The following is an 18,018-nucleotide window of genomic DNA, read 5'->3' on the forward strand; positions in this document are numbered from 1 at the left end:
AATGGAGAAAGAACAAACGGTGAATTTTACAATAATTTAAACACCTTAGCGACTAAACTAAACAGAACAGAAAGAAAAAATCTTACATCGTCTTTATTAGGTCGTAGATATAGACCAATTCTCGTAGGTTCAACTCAGCTAAGTAAAACCTTTTAGACTTTAGAGTTCTTTATTTTCTCTGCCATAACTAAGATTAGCTGTCTCCTGATGATTTATAAGCTTCATTAAGCACAAGTCAAAATTGTTCTTAAAATTTTTTTTGCATTACTTGTTTAACGTCCCTGACAAAAATAATACAAATTAAATATTAACCCGTATGTGGCCCGATAAGGGGGTTACCCTTTCCTTAAAAGTAATCTGTTGTCTGGTGATAAAAAGTACTGAGCTAACAACACCTGCTCATAATAATATTAAACGGTCGTTGAAAAATCGTTAGTACAGACAAAAGACTTAAATTATTATGCAAATCGGTTCACGCCTTGTTATTGAAAGTAGTTTAGTGAACACAAATCGATCGAGATGTGTTATTTGTTGGGAGAAACGTGGCATAACTTGATGTTTATCTTCTTATAAGATTTATTGGAAAATGAGAAGAGCGAGAGTAAATATTATAAACCGCTAAGATGGTTGGATGTTAAAAAAATAGTTATAAGAGTAAATAAATATCTAGATACTAATTAATTAATTGTAACAAATAAAGGGTGCCTAGGCTCAGCAGTTTATTTATAAAGAAATAATTTTATTGATTCCTATTAATCAAGGAATATTCGATCAATTTTTATTTTAACTGCAAGTCGTACACGTGAAGAATCCATGTCTTTCAGAATGTATAGTTTATGATATGCTAATTCGCAGGAAGATGCAAAAAACTAAAAATTGCTGCAATTGAGAACCCTATTGAGACAGTTATGTAGTATTCAGGCTGCTTGTAGACGAGTCAATAACACGCATATATAGAAAAATCTGCAGAGAGATTCAAGAACATGCCGATACAAGTAACACCAAAGAACTCTTCGATAAAGTCAGACTGCTTACACGTGAATTCAAGCAGAAATCTTGGTCTATCAAAGATCATGGAGGCAATGTACAGACGGATATGGACAAGGTTATAGATGTTTGGTTTTGGGGGGCGTATTGTAAGTCTTTATACTGAGATACGGATCGAATGCACGCGACACCCCGACCCCGTATGTACCTAAATTTCAGGTCTCTGCTTTCCACTTATATATTTGGAGTCACTTCGATGTCTCCGAAAAGAGTCATGCAAGATATGGTTGACTGTTTCAGGTTCTCCGTTACAGAGTCTGCAGCTCAAGTCTGAAAAAGCCCCATTGTATGCAGGTGACCCTTAACTGGCGCATGCCCAGTGAGGAAACCTGCTATAGCTCTGAGCTGATTCCTGCTTGTTTTCAGTAGTAGTTCACCCCTACCAGCACATGTCCAGCTGATATACATCTTGTCATGTGTTTGACCGGGCACACTCTCCCAGTGTGAGTTGTGTTGGCTTCGGATCCAGGCTTTTTTACGTTCGCGGACGGTGCTTTTTGGCACACCCACGGCCGGCTCTGGACCCAGGTATTTTGTAGCTGATGCTCTCCTGGCAAGTACATATGTCAAGTTCTTGTCGACATTCCCACACTAGCCTAAAGTTGACTCCATGGCTGCTTGGCTATCTGTGCATATGTTAACCCGCTGCAGTTCGAAGGCCCTCAAGTTGTTTTCTCTTGCACACTGCAAGATTGCAAAAATCTCTGCCTGAAATACGGAGGTATACTCTCCCAGTGGAATAGAAATGTTGAAATTTCCACCACTACAGAATATTCCTGCGCCCGAACCTTCTGAAGTTTAAGACCCGTCGTATACCAGGTGTAACCCTGCAGTCTGGGTCGAGAGTTTCCTCTGTCCCATTGGTCTCGTGGGCAAATGTCCACTTGAAAATGTACTTCAGGCTTGTATCTGGATGTCATATGGTCAGAAATCATCATCCATTCGGCATCATTAATTTCATTTATTATCCTACTATGTCCTGATTTAACTGGTGCGTTGCTCAGGTTTTCTCGCAGTCTTTAATATCCCATTCTCGTCTCACCTCTTATTGATATATGTAAAGGAGGGAGATCCAGTTGCTCCCATAGCCATGGGAGCAACTGGATCTCCTATAGATGCCCCATAGCTGCCGTAGGTGATCTCCTCATAGCCCTGTGATCCCGAGACAAGCAAGTATTTGCACCTTGCTTAATTTGATTATGTTACTTTTTTGCTGCACTTTTGGTCACCATACCACTGATGCATATGTAATTGGGGGTTTTACCACCATGTTATAAATCCAATGCACCATGTCTGGTCTTAAACTCCACATTTTTTCATGAATACGTCAGGCTACCATTAACGAAGTTATCGCACCGCTCTCTTCGTTATTCTTTCTATCTGCAGGTTCCAAGTAAGTCTTGAGTCTAGTATTATCCCGAAATACTTTACTTCACTCACCAGATTTAAATGTATACCATTTAGACTTAGAGGACCCAATTCCTCTAAATTCCTCCTTTTAGTAAATTTCATGATTTTTGACTTTAGAGGACTGATGTTAAGCCCTACATTTGTAACTACGGTCCATTCTGTAACTACGGTCAGAGCATGTTGCATTCGATCTCTGACTGTACCATTAAATTTTCCGTGGGCTAAGATGACTAGGTCATCAGCATAGCCCAGGACATGATGCCTATCGTTGTCGAGTCTAGCTATCAGGCCTATTCCACAATAGAGGAGATAAAACTCTCCCCTTCTGGTAGCCTCTGGCTATCTGAGCTGACACTGTATTCCCCAGCAACGTAGCGTATATCACACGGCTCTTCAGCATGCAGTCTATCCATCTGCAGCTTGTTTCATCCACTCCCTTCAGACGGATCGCCCTTGTGATCGCTTCGTAGGATGTGTTGTCAAATGCTCCCTCAATATCGAGAAATGCACCCAACACCACCTCTTTTTTTCTAGAACGATAACGAGAACCTTCTCGAAAATGCAACAAGTGACAGATGGCATCAATTAGAAGTTGTCAGAAATCGGTAATAATAAAAATATAAGTTAACTATTGCCATCTACGGACAGTTTTATGTTATTAGTACAAAGTGTGTGTAACGAGATGCACCCCCAAGTCACCTAGGACTCACCTAGGACCTAGAATGAAAATGTTTCAAATTTTTTACATTGTCAAGAAAAGGGTTAAGCACCAGGGAATATTATCCTATAGTTTCCTTGCTATCTGATCCCACATTAATAAGAACACATAAGAACTAAGCTCTTAGCTCTAAAGCAATCGTACTACACCTACATTCATAGAGCTTTATACCATATTACAGACAAACATGGGAAAATTCGACGGCATTGATTGAATTAGGTATAATATATTGGTAGATAAATGGTAGAGGTGCCTTTGGATCATTTAGAAAAACAATCCACACTAAATAATTATATAAAAAAAATGTCTATAATAATAATTATATCATGTAATTCCTGAATTGTTAGTGATTCACCATACACGAATTACGTCTTCAATGAAGTATTAAGTCAGAATTAAATATTACGCAACAACAATTATAGCATGTAGCAACATTTTGTTTATAATATGTTAAAGTAACACAAACACTGTATTTCCGTCAATCTTTTCATACCAAGTAATATTTTTGTTAAACGATCTGAAACCGTCACATGTTTTTTGTCAGACCATTCAGTTGCTGTGAAATTACTTAATATAAGAGTACATTAATTTTAATGTCTATACAAGTGGCATGCTTATGTAAATTAATCAAATACAAGGACAATTGCGTGTTTTCAAAGGCAAAAGAAAAATAGAAATACTTGGAAAAACTTCAGGAAAGAAATTTGCGAGTAGGCAGTCATGTGTCCCAAAGTTGTAAAAAATAATTAAAGAGAAGGTGAAAGTATATAAACAGTGACAAAAAAGAATTCTGACCAAAATCTTGATAGCTTTGATAGGAGAATTTGGAAGAATACTAGTAGAACCAGTGCAGCGGAGACAGTAACAATGTTACTGTTTTGTTACTTCGCAAAGATACCAGTAAGTTAGTGAAGACATACAAGAAATGTTATCAGTTATCTAGCTCGTGATTTATTAAATGGATATTTCTGGTAGGTATAGTCCAGAGAAATAAGGTTTTTGTCGGGACACTTGAGCAGCCAGGTTGCAAATGGATTTTTTGGGTACTATATACGTAATACATTATAAATACAAAAATGCCCGTCACAATTCGGATGAGAATTTTAGTTATTAACAAATAAGCGTCAAAAATGGCAGTTTTTTCGTTTAAATCGCTACAGGTAAAAATAGCGTAATTAAATATCTTATTTAGAGTATTTATATTTTAGTAGATGAGCAAACGTTCAAAATGGCAGTTTTTGAATTTTGGTCCGATCATTTGTTGCTTCGCTAATTGCAAAATAAGACTAAAATTTCGAAAATAAAAAATTTGCTATAACTTTTGCCAAAATTTACTTAAGACTTTCATATTGCATGAAAAGTTGAGACAATCAGTACATATCATGCACAAAAAATTTCAAGACGATTCGTCAATTAGTTTAAATTTTATTTAATTTGTTTATCCAAAAGAGCTTTTTCTGCAATGTTATTGTTCAGAAAATAATAATGATACAGCCATTCTGTGGAAAGCACATGAAAGAAGAACACTTATATTTTTCAAGCATTTAAAAAAATATATAAAAAGTCATTTTTATCATTCCGAAAACATTTTACTAAAGTAGAGTCATTTTTGGCTTAAAAATAATTTGAAAGGCTTTGTTAATATTGCCTGTATAGTAGATCTACTTTGGGATTTCAAAAGCTGGTATATACGAATTTTCAAAAAAAAACTCTTTTTGCCTAGGTTAATTGCGGTCAAAGTTAGCCACTTTTATTATTTAATTCACAGTTACTTCTATATACATAAAATTCTCCTGTAACAGTGTTAGTTACCATACTCCTCCGAAACGGCTTGACCGATTTTAATGAAATTTTACACGTATATCCTGTAGGACTGAGAACTCTTCTATCATCAACCCCCATTTTTTAATTGTCATCTATATATTTGCATCTATAAAATTCTCCTGTCACACTGTTAGTTGCCATACTTCTCCGAGATCGCTTGACCGATTGTTATGAAATTATAGAATGTATATTCGGTAGGTCTTAGAATCGGTCGTAATCTATTTTTCATATCCGTGAGTGAGAAGGGGGATTCCCCCTAACATTTTGTAACGTTAGGTGGGGATATGTGTACATAACGTACTCTACAAGACTAATATTACATACAAATTAAAAAAATTTGATCAACAAGCTCCGGCGATAATAATTGCATCATATGTTTGAAGAAAAAATTTCTTTTTTTTGAGTGCACGGATTTTAATAATTATTCCCCTCCACCGACCACGAATCGATTTCGTTAGGACGTAATTTTTAAAGCTTTATTAACCAATTTATTGAAGTTCAAAGTTTAGTCTAACTTTACACATAAACTATATACCTTGAACTTCAAAATGGCGCTAGTTAGGTTGCTTAATTGTTATAAACAAAGCTGTGAATTAAATAAAAAAAAGTGGCTAACTTTGACCCTGATTAACCTAGGTGAATCGGTTTTTTTGTAAATTCGTGTAAAAATACCAGCTTTTCAAATCCCAAAGTAGTTTTAGTGTAGAGTTAATATTAACAAAGTTATTCAAATTGTTTATAGGCCAAAAATGACCCTACTTTAGAAAAATTATTTCGGAATAATAAAAATGACTTTTTAATGATTATTTAAATGCATTGAAAATATAACTATTCTTCTTTCACGCGGTTTTCAGAGAATTGCTATATCATTATTATTTTCTGAACAATAACATTGCAAAAAAAAAGCTCTTTGGGATAAATAAATTGAATAATATTTAAACTAATTGACGAATCGTCTTAAATTTTTTTGTGCATTATATGGACTGGTTGACTCAACTTTTCGTGCAATATGAAAGTCTTAAGGTCATTTTCGCAAAAGGTATAGCAATTTTTTTATTTTCGAAATTTTAATTTTATTTTGAAATTTCCGAAGCCACAAAGGATCGGACTAAAATTTAAAAACTGCCATTTTAAACCTTTTCTCATCTACTAAAGGAGGGACACTATAAATTACATATTTAATTACCCTCTTTTTACCTGTAGCGATTTAAACGAAAAAACTGCCATTTTTGACGCTTATTTGTTAATAACTAAAATTCTCGTCCGAACTGTGACGGGCATTTTTGTATTTATAATGAATTAGGTATATAGTACCCAAAAAAACCCATTTGCAACCTGGCTGCTCAAGTGTCTCGAACATGGTATATTTTTGCCTTATTTCCCTGGTGTAGTACTATTCTTTTTGATTCCAAGGGCTTCATTTGCAGCGCTATGAATTGCTGCAGCTATTCTAATGCGTATTTGATGGGTTTAACTTTCTAGAAACTTTTCCCATTTACTGCATACTTCTTTTTCGCGTGTCTCGTCCTTTAAGGACATTGGCGCTTACCACGACCCATTTTACTTTGACTGCAACGGTTCTGAATAGTTCTATTATTATTTTTTACTCCACTGCTTTAAATTTTTTAACCAGGACGTGTGTGGTCTTCCTAATCCTCTTGTTCCTTCCATTTCCCCTTGTATAAGTAAATAATCACATCAACTATTATTTTTCATTTCTTAGTATGTGACTAAAGTAGCTTATTTTTCTTTCCTTCATAGTGTTGGGTATTTCTTTTTCCTTTTTCAGGTTTCTTAATATTTCCATCTGTCTTAATATTGTTGCGTGCTGTGTCCATGATATTTTCCACATTCTTCGATAACACCACATTTCAAATCTGGCAAGTTTTTTTCAGTTGCGTCCGTAATTGTCCAGACTTCTTCCAGAACTCCATATAAGGACAGATAATACGTCATCATCATCATCATCATCATTTGGCTCTACAACTCTATGTGAGTCTTGGCCGCGTTTACTATTTCCCTCCATTGTTGTCGGTCCTGAGCAGCTATTTCCCATTGCTGTACTCCCATTTTGCGTAGATCGCTGGCTACTGCGTCCTTCCATCTCTTTCTTGGACGACCAGCTGACCTTTTTCCATCGGACCTTTCCCAGAATGTGGCGTTTAGAAGTCTTTCGTCACTTGATCTTAGTACGTGACCCGCCCATCGTATTCTGTTTGATTTAATGTAGCGTACTATGTTTTCATCTCCGTATATTGTCTGGAGTTCATCATTGTGTCTTCTTCTCCATTCTCCTGTTGTCTCTTCTCTGCAAGGCCCATAGATAGTCCGCAGTATCTTTCTTTCAAGTACCAGTAATTTTGTTGTTTCCCGCTGATTCAAAGTCCAGGTTTCGCTTCCGTACGTTATTGTGGGACGAATTATTGTCTTATATACTCTTATTTTTGCTGGTCTTGAGAGTATTTTTGATTTAAGTAGGGTCATTAACGAGTAATATGCCCTGTTTCCTGCAATAATCCTGGCTGCCACGTCCTTTTCATAGTTATTTTCAGATGTTATGATCGCTCCCAAGTACTTAAATTCTTTGACGACTTCAAAATTGTATTCATTAATTGTTACGTTTTGTCTAACCCTTGGTCTTGGGTTCTTCGTAACCACCATGTACAGATAATACGTAGCATCTCAATATTCTAGTTCTAATTTCTATTCCCACTTTTCCATTGCATAATACTGTTTTTATCTTATTGAAAGCGCTTCTGGCCATGTCAATGCGTCGTTTTATTTCAAGGCTGCAGTCCCATTGTTCCTTTAGCTCACATCCCAAATAGTTGTATCTTGGTACTGTCTCTACAGCTTTTCCTTTAGCATAGATAAGCGTTTCCCAACCGGTCACTATATAGTCACTAGTGGGTCGCGGGCAGGTTTCAGGTGGGTCGCGGCGCGGCGTGGCTCTTACAGTAGCTGAATAACGTGACGTATATACACAGGGTAGCGAGAAAGTATGGAAACACGGTAATTTCTCGGAAACCGCTTGAACGATTGTTATAAATTTTGGTGGGTAAGGGTATTCTAATATGGCCGATATTATAGTGGTAATTACATTGTTGTCAAATCTTCCGTTTTTTGGAAATCTAATGAACTTTCTTATTTTAATAGGAACACCCTGTATATTTTTTGGGTTTGAAGTCCTTAAGAAATACTGATTATTTTTTACGTTATGTTCCCTATACCTAAATGCCATAATTTCGGAGTTATTGCTACATTTATTTAAAAAAATTTTTAACAAATTATACAACTTTATTTTTTTTTTTTGAACCGGGTGGATATTATTTTAGGTTCTTTGAGTTATTGGGAACAAAAAAGGTCTGTTGTAATTTTCCTCAAAAGTTAATCCTTTCTGAGTTATAAACAATTTAAAACTGAAAAAAATCGAAAAATGACGATTTTCTGGGTTCAAAAACATAAGTAAAAAATATTATTTTTGAAACTATAAATTGCCTAAATTCAAGTTCAAACCTTATTTTATCAGATGCCGATAAGTGATTTGGTCTTATTTCATTCTAAAACATTATTTTTTAGTTGTTAATGATTCGCGATAGCCCGTCCTCTTATATGAGCTTTATTAACAATTAAAAAAAAATAATATTTTTGAATAAAATATGCCAAAATTTCTTATAGGAATCTGATAGAAAAAGGTATGAGCTTGAATTTAGGTACTTCGTAATTTTAAAAATGATTTTTTACTTGTGTTTGAAAATCGTCATTTTTCGATTTTTTTCAGTTTTAAATTCTTTATAACTCGGAAACGATTAACTTTTGAGGAAAATTACAAAAAACCTTTTTGTTCCCAATGATTTAAAGAACCTAAAATAATGTCTGATTACGAAAAAAATGATTTTTATAAATTGTTAAATTTTTTTTTAATAAATGTAGCAATAACTCCGAAATTATGGCATTTAGGTATAGGGAACATAACATTAAAAATAATCAGTATTTCTTAAGGACTTCGAAACGCAAAAAATATACAGGGTGTTCCATTTAAAATAAGAAAGTTCATTAGATTTCCAAAAAAACGGAAGATTTGACAACAATGTAATTACCACTATAATATCGGCCGCATTAGGACACCCCTACCCACCAAAATTTATAAAAATCGTTCGAGCGGTTTCCGAGAAATCACCGTGTTTCCATACTTTCTCGCTACCCTGTATATCATCATGAATATGAAAAAACATCAGAAGGTGAGTCGCCAGAAATAAAAGGTTGGGAACCACTGGCATAGATTGTTTCGTTTTCAATCATGTACAAGCTTGTTTTGTCATTTTTACAAATGAAATATTGTTTTGTCATTTTTACAAATGACAAAACTGTCAAGGGTATCATAATGAAAAGTTTTTCTCTAACGTGGTCTGTGAGATAATAACGATTTTTAATCTGTAAGTGAAACCACAAATTGTAAAACAATATTTATTTAATAAAATCCAGTATTCGTTTCGACACCACTGTTATCATCAGCTTTAGAAAACAAAAGAAAATAGAAAAAAAAAAGAAAATAAATCTGAAATGCGTAAGAATAAAGAATACACAATTTTCAGAAAGAACTAAGTTTTTATTTGTCGAGAAGTCTTGATCTTTTTAAGACGCGATTAAAAAAGAAATACGTTTAAGTGCACCATTTCCTTCATTATAATAAATTGAATTATTTTTTCTATGCGATGATAATAATAGTCTAAGTCTAAGGGTTTGCTCACTACGGAGAGCAATGGATTGTATCCTCGCTCCGACCCTTGCTCCCTGGTATTTATATTCGTAAATTCTGGCATTTAAAATAATGTATTTATTTTACATAGCGATCGAAATTATATTATCGATCGCTATGTAAAATAAATACATTATTTTAAATGCGAGAATTCACGAATATAACAAATATGAATACCAGGGAGCAAGGGTCGGAGTGAGGATACAATCCATTGCTCTCCCTAGTGAGCACAACTTAAGAGCTAGTGAACCCTCCGATTAACGGTCTTCCTGTAAGGCTAGAAATTTGTATAGTGATAATTTAGCACATAGCACACCAAGGCTAAAAACCATGACCTGGCTGGCATCAGCCCTGCACGTGTATCTACCAGGTGAATCGAAAAGTGCATAGTTTAGGGGCAAAATAAAACTTTCTCCTGTAAAGTTTAAATTTAAGTATGTGTTTAAAAGTAAGTCATTTAGAAGAAATGTGTACAATGACAGGCGATTCTGAACAACATAAGACCTTGCCAGGCGAGGGGAAAGATTAGTTTTTCCTAAAATAATTTTTTGCATCGAACAAAGTTTTTTAGATCCTGAATCGGACATATAACTGAAAATTTCAATGTTGCCAAGGTAGGAAGATGTTGTTCCGAAGCTATTTTCTTGTGGCATTTTTACAATTTTAACTATTTATAATGGGAAATAAGCCACAATATTATTAAAAAATGATTTTTATTAACGTTTCGACGCCCAAATCGGGTGCCGTTGTCAAAATACAAAATACTACTAACATAAACAAAAATGTTGCTTAGTAAAAAAAATTCTTCTAATAATTTATTTAATTTGACTCATTTATATCGGCAATTCAGATACATAATATGATACATTTTAAAGTAGAAGACTTTAAAATGATATTGCCAATATTTATGAGTTGCGTTCCTGGGACGACTTTACTGAAAGGTAGTTTATTCGATTACATGAAATCAACCCCAACTCAAGAATATACGTCACAAAAAAATCATAGCATGTGATCTGTCTTTAAAAAGACAACCACATGCAACGGTGACATTAAAATTCTCGCGTTAGAGATCTCATAGTAAATCACGAGGGAAAAACCAGGAAAAACCTCGTGATACTATCCCGACATTTTAATAAAAATTAAATAAATTAATAAAAATACGTTAATAAAAATCATTTTTTAATAATATTGTGGCTTATTTCCCATTATAAATAGTTTAAAAAGGTAGGAAGATATTCTTTAAACATCGACGGATGAAATCCCGAAGAGTTTTTTGCAATACAATATCGAAAACCCCTTTGTTTTTAATTGCTAATCAAGCAGGCGCGACACTGTAGTATAAGTGAGGACGTTTGAGTTTGCATAAATTCATTACCTCGAGAATGACCAAATTTGAAGAGAAATTCTCAGACAGGTCGATTTTTATTTTTAAATTGGGACTTTTTCGATATTGTATTGCAAAAAACTCTTCGGGATTTCATCAGTCGATGTTTAAAGAATATATACCTACCTTGGCAACATTGAAATTTTCAGTTAAATGTCCGATTCAGGGTTAAAAATCGCCGATTTCGCAATTTTTAAACGTTTAATCGCTTATACATATGTCAAAAACTATTAACCTAAGAGAAAAGTCACTAAAGACCTTTTCTGTTTGGAATGATTCAAAAAACCTAAAAAACTTTGTTCGGTGCAAAAAAATAATTTTAGGAAAAAAACCCTAATCTTTCCTCTCGCCTGGCAAGGTCTTATGCTGTTCAGAATAGCCTTTCATTGTACACATTTCTTCTAAATGACTTACTCAAACACATACTTAAATTTAAACTTTACAGGACAAAAGTTTATTTTACCCCCTAAACTATACACTTTCTAGCTTTAAATTTCTAGACCCGGAGGGCTCTTTGACTATAAAAACAGTTTATTTTTCTAATCCTGAAATTTTCAACATCCCCCTACTATTCTAATGAGTTGGCAACACTGCATAGTGGGACAATTTAAAATTTAACAGCTGATCGATGACGTGAAACGGAATCACTTTGAGAAAAGTTCGATAAATCCTCACAGCATGGCATAACTATCTTTTGCTGTTCAAAAATACATCAGATTTAGTCGTTCGCGATGAATCAAATTCGTAAGCACTTTCTCCCATAAATACTTCGATGCCGAGTAATTTTATGAGTTCATTTTATGATGGCACTCATAATAAATTTGTTTTCTTCCAACGATTCATTACCCAGCAAATTACGACGGAAAGTTGCCTCCCAGGATATACACAACATAAAGCAAATGTTTAATGGGTTATTTTTCCTTAATACTCCGTTTTTTCATTTTATTTTTTTATCTATTGATTTATTAGACATCCAGGGTGTTTGCGATATGCCTGTTATTTTTTACATGTTTGTTATAAGTAAATGGTCTGATCATTTTAGAACAGATAGGTCCGAAAACTTGAAAGAAGCATTATTTGATTCCTTCTTAACTGACGCATGACGTAGAAAATATGAAACGCGAAATAAACGAAGAAAAAGTCGAACAGCAGAGCTAAAGATAGAAACAGTATCAAAATTTTAGCATAAAGAAACATTTTGAGGTCATAAATAAACTAATATTCTTACGGATCAGTTCTAACCAGTGATTGCTCCACAACGGACGAAATGAAAACATATATACAGTTAATGGGCCTTACTTTACAATGGGATTAAGCCACTACATATTAGGACAGGTTGTATATTAGTGCACCCTGCACCGTACTTAAAATGTGGCATCTGAATATTATGTTTGTGCGTCACAGTGTTGCCATACTTTTTTTGTTTATTTTTGGTATAATTTGAATAAATGTTAAAAATATACCTACAAGAATAAAGAACTACTTGATTGGTGTTTCAAAACAATTTTTAATTTATTATAACCATTCATCTGTTTGATTGATCTATTGATCTAGTTTTTTATAACAATTTAAATTATCTTTGATTTAAAAACATTTATACAGTTTATCTTCATTTATCTTTTTTATTTATCAGTTGATCTACTTTTTATAACAATTTTAATCAACTTTGATTTAAAATGCCTCTTTTGAGCTTTTTGTATTAAAAACAACATAAAACACTTTACTTTATTGGTGTTTCAAAACTCTTTCTAAATGTAACTTTATGTAATGTGATAATATCAAAAAATTGAGGATATGGCCACGGTGTTACATGTCAAGCTATTGGGTGCACTAATATACAAGCTGTCCACATATTGTTATCCCTTCGTCTGTAGTGGGGCCCACAAATTGCTTTATTGCTCGACAGTTTTGTTCGACGAGCAAGTCTGTTTGAACAAAAATGACGCAAAACGGAAGTGTGTGGGTTAAAAACTGTCGTTGTTGTTGGCGTGCAAAAATGATGGAATAATCAGGGTTAGCTTGATTATGTCTGTCGAACGTGTTCCCCCCACCCCACGGAGGGGTGGGGGGTAAATTTAAAATTTTAAATACAAACCCCGCGATATTTCGCAACATGAACATCAGATCGAAAAACTGCAAAATACAGTTTCAAAATGTTTTTGAAAAATCTATCGAATGGTACCAAATACGATTCCCCACGGAGGTGGAGTGGAGGTTACTTTAAAATCTTAAATGGGACCCCCAATTTTTTATTGCAGATTTAGATTTTTTATGTATTCGAGAAATTTTTTCGAATTATGGATAGATAGCGCTATAATCGGAAAAAACGATTGTTGGAAATGGAAAATTAAATAAAAAAAATGGAAAGTTCCCACTAAAACGGAAAATTTTACTTAACTTTTTTTGGTTTTAGGACCTAACAATCACAACCCAATAGGTCCCCATAACGCTTGAGTGACTGCAAATTTAGCATACTTTGCTCCCCTACCATAAAAATGTTTCCAAGCCTATGTCTTTTGTTTTGTTCCTTAATTTTTGAAAAAAGGTTATTAATTATTAATACATACTGACCTGGCTATTTGGTAGATTTCTGACACCGATCAATTTGAATAATATCGTTTGCATTCTTTATCATCTTAATGTCTAGAAATGATACCGACAAGTCAATGTTCATGAAAAATATAATTCTATAGCAAGTCAAATTAAACCAATATAATATTTATGCATAATATGTGTATATAAAATGACATATAGCTTAAGCGATGAAAAAAAGAAAAATAAAATCAAATAAATTTATAAAATACATATATATTATTGGTATTATAACAAACTTATTTATGACTTACTTATGAATGCGTTTAACTAATTTAAATTGTTAATTGTTTTACAGGAAACATTCCAGAGAGTACAGGAAGCACAAGCTGAACACAGGTTTCCGGTGAGTGATTGTTCATATTTATTTATATTGATATCGAATACTACAAGGCATTCGTCTAGATATACATAATACCAAAATAATATTTGCGTAGTTTTTAGCAATCAAACTACTACTACATTGTTTGATTTGCTTGTCTTGATAATGTTAAGAAGAAATGCGTACAATGTGCTTCCCCGTTTAGGATTTTGTCCTCTTCAGGGTTTGTGGTGAATGTTTAGTGTTGGCAGCAAAAGCAAACAGTCCGAAAACACACTGGGGCAAGCGCCGTGTCCTGGTGTTCTTGGATCCTTGGTTATGCCGGACGGTGGTGTCCAGAAGGCTAAGAAGTCAACAGAGAAGAAAGTTTGATGGATTGTTGTTGGTTCCATAGACATTTACGTGTACTGTCCGTGCTTTGCTCTCGACCAATCTCCCTAGAAACCATTGTACAACGACAGGCGAACCTGCGTCCCTCGTCGGCGGTCAGGAGGTGGCTTTGAGCGCAGCGTGGACAGTGAGCGTTCGAGTGGAGAAAATAGTTGCGGCTATTTTCTTGGGACGAACAGGTATAATTGTGCAATGAAGTTGGGAAACCGCAAAAAACCAACTTCTCCCTGTTCGGGGTAGGGAAGAGGAGATGTTAGAGGTGGGTACGGAAGGCTAACGGGGTAGCCTCAAGGATGTTTTCGTACTCCACCGGGAGTTCGTCAATGCATGTTTGCATTAGAGCGGACGGTACATGAATCTTTTTGCGTTTGGGCTTTCGGTGGAGTACGTGGCCGGAAGATGAACAGGAACATTTGAGAGATTCTTGGGTGTCGGAAGGGGGGCCGTTGATTACTTTGATTGTGAAGTTCCTGTTCAGAGAGTTTATTCTCTCGGTGATTTTGGGGGTGTTCGAGATGTTATGGATTTCGTTTGAGGGATATCGCCAGTGCTCATAGTTACATCTACGCAAGACTCTGCGCTCTGTCCTCAACAACCTCTCTTGTTTTTGTCTAGAGCAAAGAGAGTAGATACATGACTTGTACTCCATGACGGGTCGAATAAAGGTCTTGTAAGTGTGAATGAGAGTGTTCTTGTGTGTCTTGCCAATTTTTCCAGAGAGAGCGTTGAGAAGTCTGGCCCTGTTCCTTACCCTATCTAAAGTTGCCTTTAGATCTGCGTCCCAGTTGAGAGTCCTGGTAAACAGAACTCCCAAATAGTTCACAGTCGGGCTAACAACAAGCCTTTCTCCCAACAAACTCAGAGGATATTGGTCGTCTTCATTGCGAATGATTCTATTTGACACAGAAGGGGCGCGAAACACAATTGTTGTTGTTTTGTTCGCGTTGAGCGTGACTCTCCACTTACAACACCATTCGCCGACGCCGTCCAACAGAGCCTGGGCTCTTCTGAAGAGGAGTCTTGGGTTGTATCGAGAGGTAGTTGAGAGCAGAGTCGTGTCATCCGCATAGAGAAACAGCCGAGTACCTGGGATATTTTGGTTAGTGATGTCGCTGTTGTAGATAATGTACAACAGCGGCGCTAGGACTGAACCCTGGGGAACTCCAGCTTGTGGAGTGAAGGGGGTGGACTTTTGATCGCATATTTTCACTCTGACAGTACGATTGTGGAGGTAGGAGTGTACAATTTTGGTAAATTGCAATGGGAGCCCGATGTCCAGAAGTTTCCGAACAAGCCCGTCGTGCCAGACCTGGTCGAAAGCCTTCTGCACATCCAGAAATGTGGCTATGGCGAATGAACCATCGTTGATGGTTTGAGTAACTTTGGTAGTGAAGTCTATTAATGCATGTTTAGTAGATTTACCTGACTGGAATCCATATTGGAATTTTGGTATGATATTGTGGTTTTCAAGAAAGTTATTGAGCCTCTCTTTTAGGATTAGCTCAAGAACTTTACCCAGAGTATTGATTAATGAAATTGGTCTATAGGATTCCACGTCGGTTGGGGGTTTGCCTTTTTTCAAAAGCATGATGGTGTTGGCCACTTTCCAAGGAGTAGGAAAGTGGCTGTTTTTGAGACATGCATTGAATATTTTAGTTAGAAGAGGGATGATACTCTCTGGAAGTTTTTTGAGGCTCCTTCGGTTGATGCCATCAGGTCCGGGAGCGCTGTTTTTGCCGATTTGGCAAAAGCTCTCCGTTTCCCTGTCTGTGAGGGGGTCCATGATAGGATCATAGACTGGAATGTAGTGGTTGAGAGTAACATTTACAATGTATTCTGTGTTGAATTTAAATATGCGATCAAAGTTCGGGTTATCTGGCGTTTGAAAATTGTTTTGAAGCGAATTTCTGAATGCTTCGGCTTTCCCTTCTGGGGAATTGACTATGTGATTGTTGACCAACAGATGAGATGGTTGAGATAATTTTTGTTTTGTTAGGACTTTAAATTTTTGCCAGAATTTACCTCCGTCTCTGTAGTCCAGTTTTGAGGTAGCATCTTCCCACCGGCGAGCCGTTAGGACAGATATCTCCCTCTTTATCCTGGCACAGATCCGGTTGTACTCTGTTTTGATAAGTGGGTTTCTGTTGGCCTTGTATTGACGTAGAAGACGTCGTTTTTGTTGAATTTTGGCAATGATGTATTGTGGAAGTGCCGGTGATGTATAAGTTATTTGTTTGAGTGGAATTGCGTGCGTGATCGCCTCAGTGATGAGGTTCTCGATATTGGTTGCACTGGTGTCGATACTATCGTTAGTATCGAGTTCGCCTAACATAGGGAGATTTTGTGTGATGAAGTTTTGGAATTCAGTCCAGTTAGCGTGACGATAGTCTCTTATAGATCTTGGAGGGTTTGGTTGTTTTGGAATGAGTATGTCGGTGTCGACAAGAAGAGGTACGTGGTCTGACGTTATCGAATCACCTATGTGGCATCTATCCCCGAACCGATCCAGAATGTTACTAGTAACTAGGATGTGGTCGACAATAGAAGCCCCATTGGCGTTCAAAAACGTGAATTCGGTGTTGGTGATTCTTGAAATAGGAAGGTCTAGTAGATAATCCGTGAGGCGGATGCCTTCTGGGTTTTGACGATGATCACCAAACTGTGTGTGTCTACAATTTAGATCGCCCATCAACACAGCCTTGCCGAGCCTCGAAAAGTACTCTAGCAAATGCCTGTTGAGTGGTTGATCCGGGTGTTTGTAGTAAGAGACTATCGTGAGGGTTTCGTTGTTGGGGATGTGCACGTCAATTGCCAGGAAGTCCACATCAGGTGGACGAAAATTTTGTGGGAATGTGTGTATGTTGTGCGGTATTCCGTGTTTCACGAGAATACCATTCCCACGTGAAACCTGACAGCGGCTTCGATGGATGATCGAATATCCTGCGAAGTGTGGATCGTTTTTCGACAGAGTATCTGTGAGTGCGAGGATCTGGATGTTATGCTTCGACAGGATATTCTTGATGAGGGGTCTCTTTTTGGAGAGACCCTGACAGTTGACTGTGCCTAGGGTGAAATCCATAAAAGGGGGGTGTTTAGTGGTTGGGGCGGAATGTCACCGTGACATTGCTCCCGTACCCGTGGACCACTGTGGAGTGGTCGTAGACTTGGCTAATCAGATTAGCCGTGATTGCAGCGATATGCTCGCGAAGTTCAGGCAACAAGTTAAGCAACAGAGCAGTCTGAATAGACAAGATGTTCTTTGTTTCAGTAGGGAGTTCGAAAGGGGGGAATGATCTTTCGATCGTGAGTGGCTGTATTTCGTGTTGGGCGGAGGGGATGGTGTGTCTTTTTGGACACTTGTTTGAATATGCGGGGTGGTCACCGCCGCAATTCGGGCATTTGGGTTCCTGCTGTTTGGTGCAGGCGCTGGACTTGTGGTTACCGCCGCAGTGGGGGCAGACGAATGCTTTTTGAGGGCATTCGTCGATGGAATGTCCGTTGATGCAACATTTGCTGCAATATTTTGGGGTAGGGATTGTAGGGTCGGAGCCATGAGGGAGTTCGGCATTATA

The 18,018-nt window shown here is 36.5% G+C and overlaps 1 protein-coding gene across 10 annotated transcripts in view; it reads left to right on the plus strand.

Moving 5' to 3' along the window:
- Positions 1-18,018, plus strand: part of LOC114326081 (rho GTPase-activating protein 21-B) — an 811,276-nt gene that overhangs the window by 492,185 nt on the left and 301,073 nt on the right. For all 10 annotated transcript variants that reach the window (XM_028274292.2, XM_028274294.2, XM_028274293.2 and 7 more), the window contains one exon: positions 14,033-14,080. In XM_028274292.2, coding sequence (XP_028130093.1) covers positions 14,033-14,080 — 48 coding nt within the window. The remainder of the gene's footprint in view (positions 1-14,032; positions 14,081-18,018) is intronic.

The sequence above is a fragment of the Diabrotica virgifera genome, chromosome 4 (assembly GCF_917563875.1).
Source record: "Diabrotica virgifera virgifera chromosome 4, PGI_DIABVI_V3a".
In the NCBI taxonomy this organism is placed as follows: domain Eukaryota; kingdom Metazoa; phylum Arthropoda; class Insecta; order Coleoptera; family Chrysomelidae; genus Diabrotica; species Diabrotica virgifera.